This window comes from Rhagoletis zephyria, unplaced genomic scaffold, assembly GCF_001687245.7.
Source record: "Rhagoletis zephyria isolate East Lansing unplaced genomic scaffold, Rhagoletis_zephyria_1.1 Rzeph_scaffold_03763, whole genome shotgun sequence".
Lineage (NCBI taxonomy): Eukaryota > Metazoa > Arthropoda > Insecta > Diptera > Tephritidae > Rhagoletis > Rhagoletis zephyria.
In genome coordinates, this window is record NW_016160846.1 from 8,046 (window position 1) to 24,040 (window position 15,995).

Below are 15,995 nucleotides of genomic sequence, written 5' to 3' on the forward strand. Positions count from 1 at the left end.
AGCAGACAGCTGCTTGCAGAGGAGCCCTCGCCTAGGCACGTCAGGAGGCATCTATATGAACTGACGGACGAAGTCCAGAGGTTCATTAAGCAACCTCTGGACCCGACAGCGTACCGACAGGCCCTGAACGGCATTCACAGGGACTCAGTCTCGAGTTATGTAGACTCTAGACCTGTGAATGCCGTTCTAGGCATACCACCCCCGGACATAGACGAGACGGAGCTTCATCTGCCTCGGGAGACACGCACAACACTCGCACAACTTCGCTCCGGTTACTGCAGCAGGTTGAACTCCTACCTGAGTAGGTTGAATGAGGATGTGCCGAATGAGCGTCCGGCATGCGGAGAGACCCCACATGACTCGAATCATCTCTTCGCATGCCCGGAAAACCCATCAACCCTAACGGCCTTGTCCCTGTGGACAAACCCCACAGAAGCTGCACGCTTCCTAGGGTTGCCGTTAGTGGAACTTGACGACAATGACTGAGATACCAACCGTCCTGGGCGGGGTTGTTGTAGCCGCTACAACAACAACAACAACGTGGACGGGACAGAACTTTGTCTGCCTCGGGAGACCGGCACTACAGTAGCCCAACTTCGCTCTGGCTACTGCAGCAGGCTCAACAGCTACCTGACCAGAATCAACGAGGATGTGCCCAACCAATGCCCGGCATGTGGAGATTCGCCACATGACTCCCTGCACTTCTTCACATGCCCTGAGAACCCCACTCAGCTAACGCCCCTGTCCCTATGTACAGCCCCTTTGCAAGTAGCACACTTCCTGGGCCTCCCCCTGGCTGAAATAGGCGACAACGTTGATGGATGAACCGCCTCGAACGGGACTTAGTAGCCGCTACAACAATAACAACAACAACAAGCTTTGCATCGTCATGCACCGTTCGATATTGTATTAGATTGGGCAGGTCAAGGGACAGAGCACGCTACCCAGATCAAATTTAAGTTTGGACAATATATGTATAACGTTTTCTTCCCCTTTGGTACGGAATATAGATGATTTTGGTGTTGGATTGGGAATGATCAAAAACATTACGGAGGTGGTCGAATCGAATTCAAAAACGTTATATGCGAAAGTGGGAACAATAAAATGGGGGTTCTTCACGCCAGCTCATTACTTCCATTCCTTTAACATCTCTTATATAGCAATGGTAATTTCAGCTACTGCCATTAATTGATAGTTCAATTACATTTGAACAACTGCCTCAGGCTTATGAAAAAGTGCAAAACCGCCATTTACACGGAAACGTGGTAATAACTGTGTCTTAAACGCATTTTGATTGGAGAGATGTATAAATAAAATTATAGTTTATAAAACTAAAACCTCGCTATTATAATTTCCATTCGTATTGTCATCAGTAGTGCGATACCCATTTTTCTTAACGACAAAATTCGTATCGTTAGCTAACGATTCCGACAAGTTTCGTTAATTGCAATTCTCAAGCACACTTTTAGCGAAAATTGTCGATAGCTTTGACAGTTGTCTAACGAAATTTGCCGATAGCCTAGCTACGAATATTTTGTCGTTGAAAAGCCTAACGATAAAATTGGTTTAAGTTTTTATTGAGAAAAATTAGGCAAAATTCATCGGTAGGCAAACTATTATAATAAAAAATAACTAATAAATAAACATTTATCACATATAGATATGCTTATTATTATTATTTTTATTTATTACACTGAAAGTTGAAAACTTAGGCAAAGGTTTTGATAGTTGATCTCACTTAATTGGGGCACTCTAAATTCAGTGGCTTCCCCCGTTTTGTCAGATTGGCTCCAGTGTTCTAGATAACGACACTTGAACATTTGCTCCAATTTTAACTTGTTTGTTAATAACTCAGTTTTTGTGTTGTTTTAATAAAATTTTTAACATGACTGATTTTTATAGTGAAGGTTATTTTAAAAAATAGTCACGCGATAAAGTTTAGTAAAATGACTTTAACGGACTTTGTCGGAGTTATTAAAAAAAAACTTGAAAATTTATACAAATTTTCAAGTACTGTTACCTCGAAAACTAGAGCCACAGCTGAATTTTTAGACGTGGAAAGCATAACGTGAAAATGATGTGTTTGTTGTAATTCATACTGTAATTGTGCGTATAATTTTTTACTTATATACGGCTAACACCACATTATTAAATTCGCCTTGCACGAGGCCCTTATTGCAAAATAAAAAGTCCAGCATCCTATGGTACTGTTCCGTAGTAGCTTTTGCGCTTTTGTTTTTTTTCATATTGTATTCACAAACAACAATATCGACAACAATAATACGCGCAACAATAAAATGTTTCTTTTAAATATTGAGTGTCAAACGTCAATATTGCCATATTTGTCTTTGTAATTAACGACAATCCTCGTAAACTTCTTTATCGACATGTCTAACGAATTCTGTCGTTAACAGGTCTATTCTGCGCTGGTAATAAAAAGTTTGTAACCGGTAAATAAAGATCCTGTAAATTTTTAAACCCTTTTCGCATTCTGTATACTCTTGTAACCGGTAAATTTTGTTACCATCTCATAAGCTGGAGGACTGGTGATGATGTTCTCTATCTTAATCATCACACTGCGGAATGTCTCCATCCTGGCGCTTTTTCTTTAAAAACCTTTATTAGGAGTCGTTAGTCGCTCCCAGCAGCACCCACTACTTGGATCCGCGGGACAGTTGAACACCCATTCGATTTTATTCTTACGACAGCTCACGACCGATTGCTTGGAAATCGAACATCCTCTCCGACTCCTTCATCTCTCTCTGTGCTCCAACAAAGTTAGTGCCATTATCGCTTCGAATGCGTATGGGCACTCCACGACGATTAACGAAATTTCGAAGACATATGAGAAACGCATATGTGGAAAGACTTTCAGCTAACTCTAGGTGCACTGCTCGAGTCGTCAAGCATGTAAACAATGCAATCCATCGCTTTTCTCTTCTGCGCCCGATAGCGATGTAGAACGGACCGCAGTAGTAAACTCTGCTGTATGTGTAGGGTCGGACGGAAGGCGTTAGACGGTCTTTGGGTAGCTGGCCCCCTCCGCCCCCACCCCTAAATCGTTGTACAAATAGCTAAAGATTTCCCAAATTAAATATAACTAGGTAGCATTTCTTCAAATTTGATTTGTTATTAAAAAAGGTGGATATGGGTCGAAAATTCTCAATAAGCTACGATGTAAAATTTCCAATGCGATTGAATTTCCTTTAATTCTCGGACGTGAATTTTGTGGTGAAGTTATACAATGCGGAATGGCAGTTAATAAGAAGGCATCTTTGGGCGACCGAGTATGGGGCGTTGTGCCATTGGAGAAAAATGGATCACACGCCCAATACGTTGTTGTACCAGATTATTGTGTAAAATATAAGCATATATATTGTTAATTATTTAAATAAACCCTTTTGTTTAGATATCTCCTGCTCCTCAGAGCTTATCAAATGAACAAGTTGCATCTGTTCTTTATGCCGGACTTACCGCATGGTCGGGTCTTTACATTACTGGTCGTATAGGGGGCTTTTGTGATTCACTATCCAGTGCCGGTGGAAGAGCAAGAAAACGAATCTTAGTGATAGGCGGTTCTGGTAGTGTTGGGTCTCTGGCGATACAAATACTAAAGTCTCAAAAGGCAACTGTATTCGCGACTTGCAGTAAAGAAGCGTTCGAGCTTGTAAGAAATCTAGGTGCTGATTTCGTAGTCGACTATAAAAATACCGAAGAGCTCGAAGCTTTGCATCGTCATGCACCGTTCGATATTGTATTAGATTGTGCAGGTCAAGGGACAGAGCACGCTACCCACATCAAATTTAAGTTTGGACAATATATAACGTTTTCTTCTCCTTTGGTACGGAATATGGATGACTTTGGTGTTGCATTGGGAATGATCAAAAACATTACGGAGGTGGTCGAATCGAATTCAAAAACGTTATATGCGAAAGTGGGAACAATAAAATGGGGGTTCTTCACGCCAGCTCCTCAAGGAATGGAAATGCTTTCCAAATTGGTAGAGAGAAATAAGGTAATTATTTCCATTCCTATAACATCTCTTATATAATAATGGTAATTTCAGCTACTGCCATTAATTGATAGTTCATTTACATTTGAACAACTGCCTCAGGCTTATGAAAAAGTACAACACGGCCATTTACGCGGAAAGGTGGTAATAACTGTGTCTTAAACGCATTTTGATTGGAGAGATGTATAAATAAAATTATAGTTTATAAAACTAAAACCTCGCTATTATAATTTCCATTCGTATTGTCATCAGTAGTGTGATTCCCATTTTTCTTAACGACAATATTCGTATCGTTAGCTAACGATTCCGACAAGTTTCGTTAATGGCAATTCTCAAGCACACTTTTAGCGAATATTGTCGGTAGCTTTGACAGTTGTCTAACGAAATTTGCCTAGCTACGAATATTTTGTCGTTGAAAAGCCTAACGATAAAATTGGTTTAAGTTTTTATTGAGAAAAATTAGGCAACTATTATAACAAAAAAAAAACTAATAAATAAACATTTATCACATATAGATGTGCTTATTGTTATTATAATTTTTATTTATTACATTGAAAGTTGAAAACTTAGGCAAAGGTTTTGATAGTTGATCTCACTTAATTGGGGCACTCTAAATTCAATGGCTTCCCCCGTTTTGTCAGATTGGCTCCAGTGTTCTAGATAACGACACTTGAACATTTGCTCCAAGTTTAACTTGTTTGTAAACAACTCAGTTTTTGTGTTGTTTTAATAAAAATTTTAACATGACTGATTTTTATAGTGAAGGTTATTTTAAAAAATAGTCACGTGATAAAGTTTAGTAAAATGACTTTAACGGACTTTGTCGGAGTTATTAAAAAAAAAAAAAACTTGAAAATTTAAACAAATTTTCAAGTACTGTTACGTCGAAAACTAGAGCCACAGCTGAATTTTTAGACGTAGAAAGCATAACGTGAAAATGATGTGTTTGTTGTAATTCATACTGTAATTGTGCGTATAATTTTTTACTTATATACGGCTAACACCACATTATTAAATTCGCCTTGCACGAGGCCCTTATTGCAAAATAAAAAGTCCAGCATCCTATGGTACTGTTCCGTAGTAGCTTTTGCGCTTTTGTTTTTTTTCATATTGTATTCACAAACAACAATCTCGACAACAATAATACGCGCAACAATAAAATGTTTCTTTTAAATATTGAGTGTCAAACGTCAATATTGCCATATTTGTCTTTGTAATTAACGACAATCCTCGTAAACTTCTTTATCGACATGTCTAACGAATTCTGTCGTTAACAGGTCTATTCTGCGCTGGTAATAAAAAGTTTGTAACCGGTAAATAAAGATCCTGCAAATTTTTAAACCCTTTCCGCATTCTGTATACTCTTGTAACCGGTAAATTTTGTTACCATCTCATAAGCTGGAGGACTGGTGATGATGTTCTCTATCTTAATCATCACACTGCGGAATGTCTCCATCCTGGCGCTTTTTCTTTAAAAACCTTTATTAGGAGTCGTTAGTCGCTCCCAGCAGCACCCACTACTTGGATCCGCGGGACAGTTGAACACCCATTCGATTTTATTCTTACGACAGCTCACGACCGATTGCTTGGAAATCGAACATCCTCTCCGACTCCTTCATCTCTCTCTGTGCTCCAACAAAGTTAGTGCCATTATCGCTTCGAATGNGGCAGCTCACGACCGATTGCTTCGAAATCGAACATCCTCTCCGACTCCTTCATCTCTCTCTGTGCTCCAACAAAGTTAGTGCCATTATCGCTTCGAATGCGTATGGGCACTCCACGACGATTAACGAAATTTCGAAGACATATGAGAAACGCATATGTGGAAAGACTTTCAGCTAACTCTAGGTGCACTGCTCGAGTCGTCAAGCATGTAAACAATGCAATCCATCGCTTTTCTCTTCTGCGCCCGATAGCGATGTAGAACGGACCGCAGTAGTAAACTCTGCTGTATGTGTAGGGTCGGACGGAAGGCGTTAGACGGTCTTTGGNTTCTCTTCTGCGCCCGGTAGCAATGTAGAACGGACCGCAGTAGTAAACTCTGCTGTATGTGAAGGGTCGGACGTAAGGCGTTAGACGGTCTTTGGGTAGCTGGCCCATCAATGGTGCTGCTGGTTTTGCTCTGTCGTATATACAAGTCGGGCAGTATTTCTTGGCATACTTCACAACTCTGCGAATGGCGGGGATCCAATATCGTTGTTGAATTTCGTTTATCGTCAAACATTCGTTAAGGTGATGTCGTTTTCGGTGGTGTTCAGCTAAAATTAATTTTGTGACATAATTGTCTGTCGGCAAAATAATCGGGCGGCGTGCGGAAAATGGTAGACAGTATGCTGCGTCTATTCTTCCGTAGACTCGGAGTAGACCTTCGTCTAAGTAAGGCGTTAGCGGATGTAGGCAGCTATTCTTTGGCAGGGCAATCTTCTTAGCAGATCGATCTCGTTTTGATAGGCTTGTTGTTGTACAATGCGGCATATTTGCTTTTCAGCGGCAGTCAGTTCGTCGGCTTGCAGTTCTTCTTTGCGTACTTCCCTCCTGGCATTGCTGACAAAACGCAATACCCAGGACAGGAGTCTTACTAGCGTCAGAAAGAAATAAAATTTAGTAAAGTTGGTTAACGGCTCACCTGCGGTACAGAGAAGCTTTCGGCTAGTTAGCTCCTCGTTGGCACATTCGACGGATGACCGCATGGTTTCTCGCGGCCATTGTCCCTCTTGCTGATACCGAAACTCTGGTCCACGTAGCCAATGGCTGTTTATTGACGGCTCAGGTATCGGTACGCACGTGTGGCATCATCTGCCACGTTCAACGCTGTGGGTATCCAGCGCCACTGTTCCGCCGTCTTTGCTGACAGGATATCCACAATCCTATGCGCCACGAATGGCTTATACGCTCGGGAGTGAGAACGTATCCAGAGGATTACGGTCTGCGAATCGCTCCAAAAGGTTGTACTGTCAATGCGAATCTCGTTGTTTTGCTCTAACAGAGTTTTAAGGACTGCTGCCTGCAGTTCCAGGCGTGGGACTGTCATCGGTTTGAGCGGCGCGAATTTCGATCTCGCACATACCTGTGCTACTTCTACCACGTCCCCCTGACTGACTAGTAAATAGGCGACGGCGGCGTATGCGTCTGTACTAGCGTCGACAAAGATGTGCAGCTGGACGTTATCGGCGCTTGGTAACATACTCGAATAACAACGAGGTACAGCGAATGAGTTCACATATTGAAATTTAGTCCATCAAGCATTCCATTGCTTGGCCAGCGGATGCGACAGTTGTTTATCCCACATAATGTTCTGTTTCCACGTCAACTGAATCAACAATTTCGCAACAATTGTGATGTTTGCCAAAAAACCGAAAGGATCGTAAATTGACATTACGATACCTAGTAACTCTCTCTTCGTTGGAGGCCGTTCACATCGCAGAATGTCTGCAGGTGTTTTAAGAAATTTTAGGTGAAACTCGAAGGCATCTGAGGAAGTGTTCCTATACATGCCTTGTCGGCCGTCGCTCTTTTCTCAATATTGACAACTGTTAACTGCATATCTTTCTCACTATTTAGTCTCGCTTGCTAAGATTTGTGGGTTGACACAAATTAATTCCAATTGCCTCCCGAATAGTTTTTTCGGCCTCTTGGACGTCTTGGAAACTGATCACGAGGTCATCAACGTATGTTTTGTTGATAACGGCATCGACACCCTTTGGTCGCTGGGAACTGAACTTGCTGGCATTTGTGTATTTTTTTTACATATTCTGCGCAACACGGAGAAGAGGCAGCGCCGAATATCATTGACGTCATAATATAAATGCGTATTGGTTGGTGTCGCGTTGTGGGCGTTCACCACACCAAAATGGGGCAAATACCAGGTCGTGGATTTGGTTATGCTGGCTTCTTCCACCGAGAGCTGCCTCTCGTAACCTTTGCTAATATACTTCTCGATTTCTCTTTTGTAGCTTCTGGCGAATTGCATGTCTCATGTGCGACTCGATGTTGAGCAGACGCTTTTATGCCATGTCGTAACTATCTGGTAGCTTGACGTCGTCTTTCCGCCAAAAGAGACCTACTTCGTAACGGCATTCATCGTGCTTTGTGGTTTCTGCTAATGCAGCGTTTTTGCTACATTTAAAATGCAACATTTAGCACTTTCGAACATATGTTTTCGAAGAGGGTTCATGCTATCGCATTTAGCAAATGTACATTTACGCGAGTTCGAAATCGTGTGCTTTTTACAAACAGCCGCGTTCCAGTCGCGTATTCAGATCCGTATCTATTACGATCAATTCTCACGCAGAAGATAATGTGCAAAAAACCCTACTGAAAAGGAAAAAAATAAATTTTAGACCAAAAATTCAATACAAAAACTTGAGTTGTTTTAACCACAACCCAACGTTTGTTTGTGTATATATTCATTGGTTGGTGCTTTCAATTAAAAATCCCGCACTTAATTAGGAAACGAAACAAATGTTGCCACTTTTTCTCATTAAACCATGTTCGAATAGTGGAAATTTTAGAAGATCACAGGGTTGCTTTAGCATTTAGATTCTTAATGCAAAAATGGAGTTGCATTTAGGTGACGAATTTTGTATGGATAAATGTACATTTAGAGTAGCATTTAGAGCTAAATGCGCTAAATGTGCTTTTACGCGTAAGCAAAAACAGCCCATACGATTCTTTTGGCTCGGCTGTCGTCGGATTCCAGGGTTGCGTTGACTGGTGATCTCACTACTAACGTATCACTTGTTGTATTTAAGATAAATTCCAATTAGAGGTAATTTCAATGTACATATATATCATATATATACATGCCTATTATGGTATCCGACAGATGGTTGCGGTGGGAGTTTTACTCACTTTTGACAGAATTTGGTATTATCGAAAACGCTCGATAATGCAGTTTGCGGATGAGTCAAAAGTGGTTAATGCAGTTTGCGAATGAAATAAAAAAGTGGCATCATTGAAAACGCATCCGATCCGTGATTCGTACAAATTTCTCAATATGTCAAGCTGAAATTAGTCGAGAACGCAGAACGTATACTTAAACGCAGTCTGTATACGCAGAATTTTGTCGATTACTGGAGCCCTCAGTGTTGCTTACTACACTGTTGCCACTCCAATGCATTTTCATAAACATACCCTTTCAACTAAAATTTTTCGTGCTTTAATAGATTTTAGCTAAATATAAACTACTTAGTTTTCAACAAAAACCTTATTCAATAGTAAATTTCAAATATTTTAAACATATTTTGAATAGGAACTTATATCTTTTTTACCATCTGTAAAACTGACGAAGTGACAACCATCTAAAGAAGGAGAAATCAGCTGCCACGGAAAAATCTAAATTCCGCAGATCTCTGCGCTACGGGCTACAACTACAGAAAAATTCTGCGGTGTTGAGTTTTCATTTACATGGCGCTTTGGTAAGACAGATCGTGTCAGCTGACTCGGGTTTACGTACCGGTAGGTTTACGTTCTTGACTAATTTCAGCTTCATTCACGCGCCATTGTGCTTCGGATACTAAAAACGATAAGATGGATAGCAATAAAATGTAAGAAAATCACAATTATTTATCCCTTTAATATTGTAATATTGTAAAAAACACAAACTTATATGGTAGACAGACGGAGAAAATTAATTTGAATTAATAAGCATAAATGCAAATTAAAATTTTACCCTTACAGACGGCAGTAATGCAAATAAACCAGCCGCAAGGTCGTGGGTTCGAGTCCCACGGCCAGTATACTTTTTTTTATTTCTTTTTCATTCTTTTTTTATAAGTTCTATATTTTTTTTACGTTACTTTCAGTTAGTTGTTGCTGAATTTTTAACAAAATTCATTTCTAAAAATTAAAATTAACTAATAGTAAAATAAGAAATGTGATATAAAATAAAGCAAATGAAAATAAAATAAAGTAAAATTAAATATATAAATAAAAAAAATAAAAAAATATAAAATAAATAATAAAAACAAAAAATTTTTCGCAATCGCTCCAACCGAGTATCGAACCTGGCAGCTACAGGCTTGTAGCTCGCAACTCTCCCCACTCGGCTACCGCGTACGCGAAACTCGGCTGCTTCGTTTGCTTACTTGTACAAAAGACAACAACTGGCCGTTTTTACCAGTGTTGTCATCGAAAATTCCCCGGATCCGAGTTAATTCCCAAAAATTTCGTGCATTTGTTCGGCTGCTTATGCTCATTTTAAAGAGGAAAATGCATGAGTTAAAGCAAATTAAAGCTGGTTATGCAAATAATCGAGCCCGTTTGTCTACCGTATTATGTGTTTTAGGAAGCGTACAACGACCAGGGAGCAATTTAAATGTTTAGTTTCCAAAATGAAGGAGCATCCGGACATAGCAAAAATTTTTACTAAAAATGCACCTGATTTGGTAGAAAGATTTTGGGAAAGTGTGCGAGAGGAGTTGAATTCGATTGGACCGCCATCAAAAACCATTGCCGAATGGAAAAAGGTTTGCGAAATGTTGAAAAGCTAAACTATATTATTCACTAAGTTTGAACCACAGGTTTGGTCGGACTATAAATCGGCGATAAAGAAGAAGCTCACGCATAACAAAAGTGAGCTACAAGCGACTGGTGGAGAAGAAAATAGGGAAATTCCCTTAACATCTATGGAAGAAGAAGTTGCTACCCTTGTGTGTCTTAATGATTGCGTTGGTGGTAAACTCCAAACAGTTTGGAGTGCCACAGGGGAGAAATTATGATGACGCAGTTCCATCTACATCGAGAAATGTTCCACAGATGAGAGCTTCTGCTACGAGAGATGTACCGCAGGAGAGAATATCTGAGGACACTTCTCCACCTACTCGGAGAGATTACGATGGTATTGAAGCTCATGAAGACGTAAATATTGAGAATGACCAAAATATTTCTAACCAAAGAAGAAAAAAGAGACCCGAGCAATTCGATTTATTAGAGAAGCAAATAGGGGTTCAAGAAAGACTGTACGAAAAAGTGTCTGAGGCTGTTGAGAACCAACAGGAATATTTTCAACACATGAGGGACCATTTAAAAAGACTGAATAGATCAGTAGAGAGGCTAGGCGACCAAAAAAAGAAAAATAATGAAATTCTTCAGAATACTCTTGAAGAGATTAAAAGACATAACGCTGTGATGGAAAAGGCTGCTATAGAAAAATTAAGATTAAAAAGGGAACTTTTAAATATTGAGTTAAATAACGTCAACAGACACCTTAATTCTTAAAATAAGTGGGACCTGACAATTTTTTTATGAGATTTGTTTTTATTTTATATTGGATTTTTTTTTATGACTGTAGTGCCTGAATACTTTCTGAACAGGAGGGCTTTATTATTTAAGTTTTTTTTCTGTTTTTTGAAAATACTGTGTATGTTAACCAATGAAGTGATATGATTTTACTTTTATCTACATCCTTAGTGTGTAGACAACGTTGTGCAACACTATGCCAGGAAGGCTTTTTACTTAAATATTAAGAAATATGTATGAAAATGGATTTTGTGATACTAAATAGTTTTATTTTACAAAACGCTACGTAACATCTCATTGCGAATTTGAGTTGCTTCATTTGTATATCGTTGAGGTTGTACAGGTTCGCCTACATATTCATCGGGTTCGTAGACTTCCTCCTGGTATTCGTCGGAAATATTATAATGTATTCGAATGTTGTGAAGTGCTGCCGCATCGTTTACAATTTGAACCACTTTCTCAGGAGCATAATGTAGTTGGCGAGCAGAAAGGAGACATCGGCACCAGTTCTTACAATATTACGGCCTTTACTATGGCTTTTATTAAATCTGCTTTCTGGAATATCAACGCCTGCAGTTCGAAAGGGTGTTATAAGCCAGGGTAACAGTGGATATCCAGAGTCACCTATGGAAGATCATTACAGTTAAAATACGCACCTTGATTATTCGTTTTTTTTTGTACCTAGCAGTCTTGTGCTTCTGTCTCCATTTTCATACTGCGCGTGGAAGTAGGTGGAAGCATCACTATTTTCCCAAATAAAGGAATCGTGACTTGCACCTGCATACCTACTGTTCGCATACCTTATTCTTTGCTTATGGTCACATATCTGAAAATGCAAAATAAAAGAATATCAATAAATAATAAATTGAAGAAGTTCAGACTCATTTAGTTCTTACTATCATTGCATTAACACTGTAATATCCTTTCCGNGTGGAAGTAGGTGGAAGCATCACTATTTTCCCAAATAAAGGAATCGTGACTTGCACCTGCATACCTACTGTTCGCATACCTTATTCTTTGCTTATGGTCACATATCTGAAAATGCAAAATAAAAGAATATCAATAAATAATAAATTGAAGAAGTTCAGACTCATTTAGTTCTTACTATCATTGCATTAACACTGTAATATCCTTTCCGATTATAATAAAGGTGTGCATTGCCTGCAGCTGGTTTAAGAATTTTAATGTGAGTACCGTCAACACACATGACAATTCCAGGAATTCTAGTTTTTTCGAAAAAATATCTTTTCGCTTCAAGTTTTTCATTGTCTGTCATTGCTAAAGTAATCCATCTGGGACATAAAGTGGCTTCTGAGATGTTTTGTACATCAGAGCGTACTACAGAGTATGTGGATTGTGCCAAGACAATATTAAAATCTTGGCCAGTACCATTCTGATAGCCCTCTTCAGCTAAAAACCTTAAACAAGCTAATTTAAGCTCTGGTGTTATGGAACATGATCTTCGAACTGGAGGCAATTTCTGCATTAATATTTCTAAAACGTACTTGAATGCTAACTTGTTAAGCCGGAACTGTTTTACAAATCTGAATAAGGAACTCACATGTTAGAATGAAATAAAGACTTCAAAAAATTTACTCACACCTCATCCGGCAACTCCAATACATTCACAACATTATCCCTGACTTTCCTTCTAGTCCGTCGCATATCACTCCTGGTGTTTTCATCGAAATCAATAAAAAAAGCCACAGAATCCATTTAATATTTGNCTTGATTATTCGTTTTTTTTTGTACCTAGCAGTCTTGTGCTTCTGTCTCCATTTTCATACTGCGCGTGGAAGTAGGTGGAAGCATCACTATTTTCCCAAATAAAGGAATCGTGACTTGCACCTGCATACCTACTGTTCGCATACCTTATTCTTTGCTTATGGTCACATATCTGAAAATGCAAAATAAAAGAATATAAATAAATAATAAATTGAAGAAGTTCAAACTCATTTAGTTCTTACTATCATTGCATTAACACTGTAATATCCTTTCCGATTATAATAAAGGTGTGCATTGCCTGCAGCTGGTTTAAGAATTTTAATGTGAGTACCGTCAACACACATGACAATTCCAGGAATTCTAGTTTTTTCGAAAAAATATCTTTTCGCTTCAAGTTTTTCATTGTCTGTCATTGCTAAAGTAATCCATCTGGGACATAAAGTGGCTTCTGAGATGTTTTGTACATCAGAGCGTACTACAGAGTATGTGGATTGTGCCAAGACAATATTAAAATCTTGGCCAGTACCATTCTGATAGCCCTCTTCAGCTAAAAACCTTAAACAAGCTAATTTAAGCTCTGGTGTTATGGAACATGATCTTCGAACTGGAGGCAATTTCTGCATTAATATTTCTAAAACGTACTTGAATGCTAACTTGTTAAGCCGGAACTGTTTTACAAATCTGAATAAGGAACTCACATGTTAGAATGAAATAAAGACTTCAAAAAATTTACTCACACCTCATCCGGCAACTCCAATACATTCACAACATTATCCCTGACTTTCCTTCTAGTCCGTCGCATATCACTCCTGGTGTTTTCATCGAAATCAATAAAAAAAGCCACAGAATCCATTTAATATTTGCAATAAATTTCACCAATTTTAACAAAAATCCTTCACACATATAAGCACAGCTGATTATGTTAGCAATACAGTTCACAAGAGGCAACGCAGTGCATCCGTCGGTATCAATAATAGCGTTTACTTAAAAAAGTGAATCGAGTACGGATCGGATTAGATCCGAGCGGATGGAATCCGTCGGATACCATAATAGGCATGATAGTTTATAAGTCGCCCCCATTTGTATACATGTAAGTCAATACAATCTATAATTATATAGTATATCTTGAAATATCGTAACTGAAATGTGGACGAATTTTGACACGTGCTGTTTTTTTTATTTTTGACCGATCTGGCAATGTGGTCGCTACCAGAAGCCATCAAACCAATTCCCAAAAAAAAAAGTATCACTTGCGATGTAATCTTGCACCAACTGCTGTAGCTGCTTCATACGTGTGGATTCTCTAATTCTCTCACTCGAGACGTGGTGGCCTGTGTACCCTGCAGTGGTCCGTATGCAACTTTGTTTCGGCGGCAATTGGTTGGTTGTGTCCGTCGTCCCCGATTTTACGCGCGACACCGAGGAACGAGTTGTCAAGTCCCAGTAGTAAGTCTGGCTTAACGTTGGAGTAGCTTAGCAGTGGCACGATTTTGAAGTGCTTAAACTTGCTTCGATCGAAGGACTGTATGGGTAAATCTAAATTTGGTATGGTTCGTACGTTTTTTTATGGCGAATGTACGGTTCGTGGCCTGCCCTTGTAGTTCTACTGTTACTCTACGCGATTTTTCTGAGCTTTTTTTCCATACCATTGTAGAGATAGTAGTGAGTTCTGCCCTTGCAGGCCTAAGTTGGTGGCGACACTATCGTTCAGCAATGATATGGGCGAACCTTCGTCAAACATTGCGTAGATCTCCACATTTCCACGAGGTCCAAACAACGTCACTGGCAATATTTTGAACAATGTTGTCTGGCTTTCTAGACGGCAATTAAAAACATGTTCGACTTGATTGGCTGGTGACCCGGTCGATGAGTGCAATAGTCGGTGGTGCTTTCGTTGGCAACCGTTTATACCACACGACGCCTTCCACTGGCACGTCAACAGGTTGTGTCCACTGACAAGACACCCGAAGCAAAGCTGATGGCGTTTGACGAGAGCCCATCTATCGTTGACACTATACGACTTAAAGGCTTGGCATTCTGTCAGTGTGTGCCCTTGGCTGCACTGGACGCATCGCGCTGGCTGTCGTTGATCGCGTTGTGCCTCGTTGCTGTGAAGCACTCGTCGGCTACCACCTCCAGCTAGCGCTGTCTGCCGGTTATTTGAAGCTGGTAAAACGACGTGTCGGATGTGCTGTGCAGGTACAATCCGCTCAATAGTTCTTGGCATATGCGAAACTACCCTGGTGGTTAGCGAAACACTCGACCGTTGGAAACGAAGGGATTTCAGCGGCACGCTAACTCCACTCGTACTGCTTTGAGGGGGGTAATTTCGTTACCAGTACATCCAGCAGTGTCGGATTTATTAAGTGATGCTCACTCTTCGCAGACTTGAAGAATGCCACGATTTTACGTACCTTTGATGCGAATTCCAATATTTGGTCGAGGCGACTCACTGTAATGTGCCGGAACTGTTGTACTCTTTGTAATTGAGAGCGTATGAGCAGGTCCGTACGGCCAAAATTGAATTCCAGCTCGCTTAGAACACTCGGAACGTTTTCGGGGTAAATCAGGAGCGATGTGACTGTTTGCCTTGCCTCACCCCTCAATTCCTTTTGAAGACGCATCAAGTTTTGTCTATTATTGTAATTGAACTCCGCTGTTGTATCGCGAAAACACGCAATAAATAGCGGCCAGTCTTCCGGGCTTCCTTCGAAAACTGGTAACGGATATAATCTTGCAGCGGCGCTGTCAACAAAGGCTGCTGGTTGTGGCTGCGGCGTCGTCGTTGGCGAAGACGACAGCTGCTGATGTGCGGGAGCGTTGATTTCTTGCCTGCTACCCGACTGATGCAATATCGGAGGTCGTTGACTAATTTCCGCCTAATCGTATTCTATGCGCTCGCGAAGTTGCTGAATATCAGCTCGCTGCGTGGTTGTGTCGTTACGAAGTTCCTGAATTAACTCGCGTAGCGCTGTGATTGAGGACAGTAGGATTGCGAAATTGTCTCGGGGCTCACTTG

General features: G+C 40.1%; 4 protein-coding genes across 4 annotated transcripts; 2 read left to right on the forward strand and 2 right to left on the reverse strand.

The window, feature by feature from the left end:
- The first annotated feature begins 1,091 nt into the window (after nt 1–1,091).
- LOC108369601 (reticulon-4-interacting protein 1, mitochondrial) lies at nt 1,092–4,228 on the forward strand. The gene is made up of 3 exons (XM_017624738.1): nt 1,092–3,356; nt 3,410–4,015; nt 4,067–4,228. Exons 1-3 carry the CDS (start codon nt 3,252–3,254, stop codon nt 4,172–4,174), a joined length of 819 nt encoding a protein of 272 aa, XP_017480227.1. The 5' UTR covers nt 1,092–3,251; the 3' UTR covers nt 4,175–4,228.
- Nucleotides 4,229–9,451: 5,223 nt separating this feature from the next.
- Nucleotides 9,452–11,082, forward strand: LOC108369605 (uncharacterized). The gene is made up of 3 exons (XM_017624743.1): nt 9,452–9,558; nt 10,299–10,479; nt 10,534–11,082. The coding sequence occupies exons 1-3, from the start codon at nt 9,542–9,544 to the stop codon at nt 10,729–10,731; spliced, it is 396 nt and encodes a 131-aa protein (XP_017480232.1). The 5' UTR covers nt 9,452–9,541; the 3' UTR covers nt 10,732–11,082.
- An 81-nt stretch (nt 11,083–11,163) lies between these two features.
- Nucleotides 11,164–12,174, reverse strand: LOC108369606 (putative nuclease HARBI1). The gene is made up of 3 exons (XM_017624744.1): nt 12,148–12,174; nt 11,933–12,077; nt 11,164–11,875 (listed from the first exon to the last, which is right to left on the reverse strand). The coding sequence occupies exons 1-3, from the start codon at nt 12,151–12,153 to the stop codon at nt 11,691–11,693; spliced, it is 336 nt and encodes a 111-aa protein (XP_017480233.1). The 5' UTR covers nt 12,154–12,174; the 3' UTR covers nt 11,164–11,690.
- On the reverse strand, nt 12,158–12,961 carry LOC108369603 (putative nuclease HARBI1). Its single transcript, XM_017624740.1, has 2 exons — nt 12,357–12,961; nt 12,158–12,286 (listed from the first exon to the last, which is right to left on the reverse strand). The coding sequence occupies exons 1-2, from the start codon at nt 12,735–12,737 to the stop codon at nt 12,158–12,160; spliced, it is 510 nt and encodes a 169-aa protein (XP_017480229.1). The 5' UTR covers nt 12,738–12,961.
- Between the last annotated feature and the right edge of the window lie 3,034 nt (nt 12,962–15,995).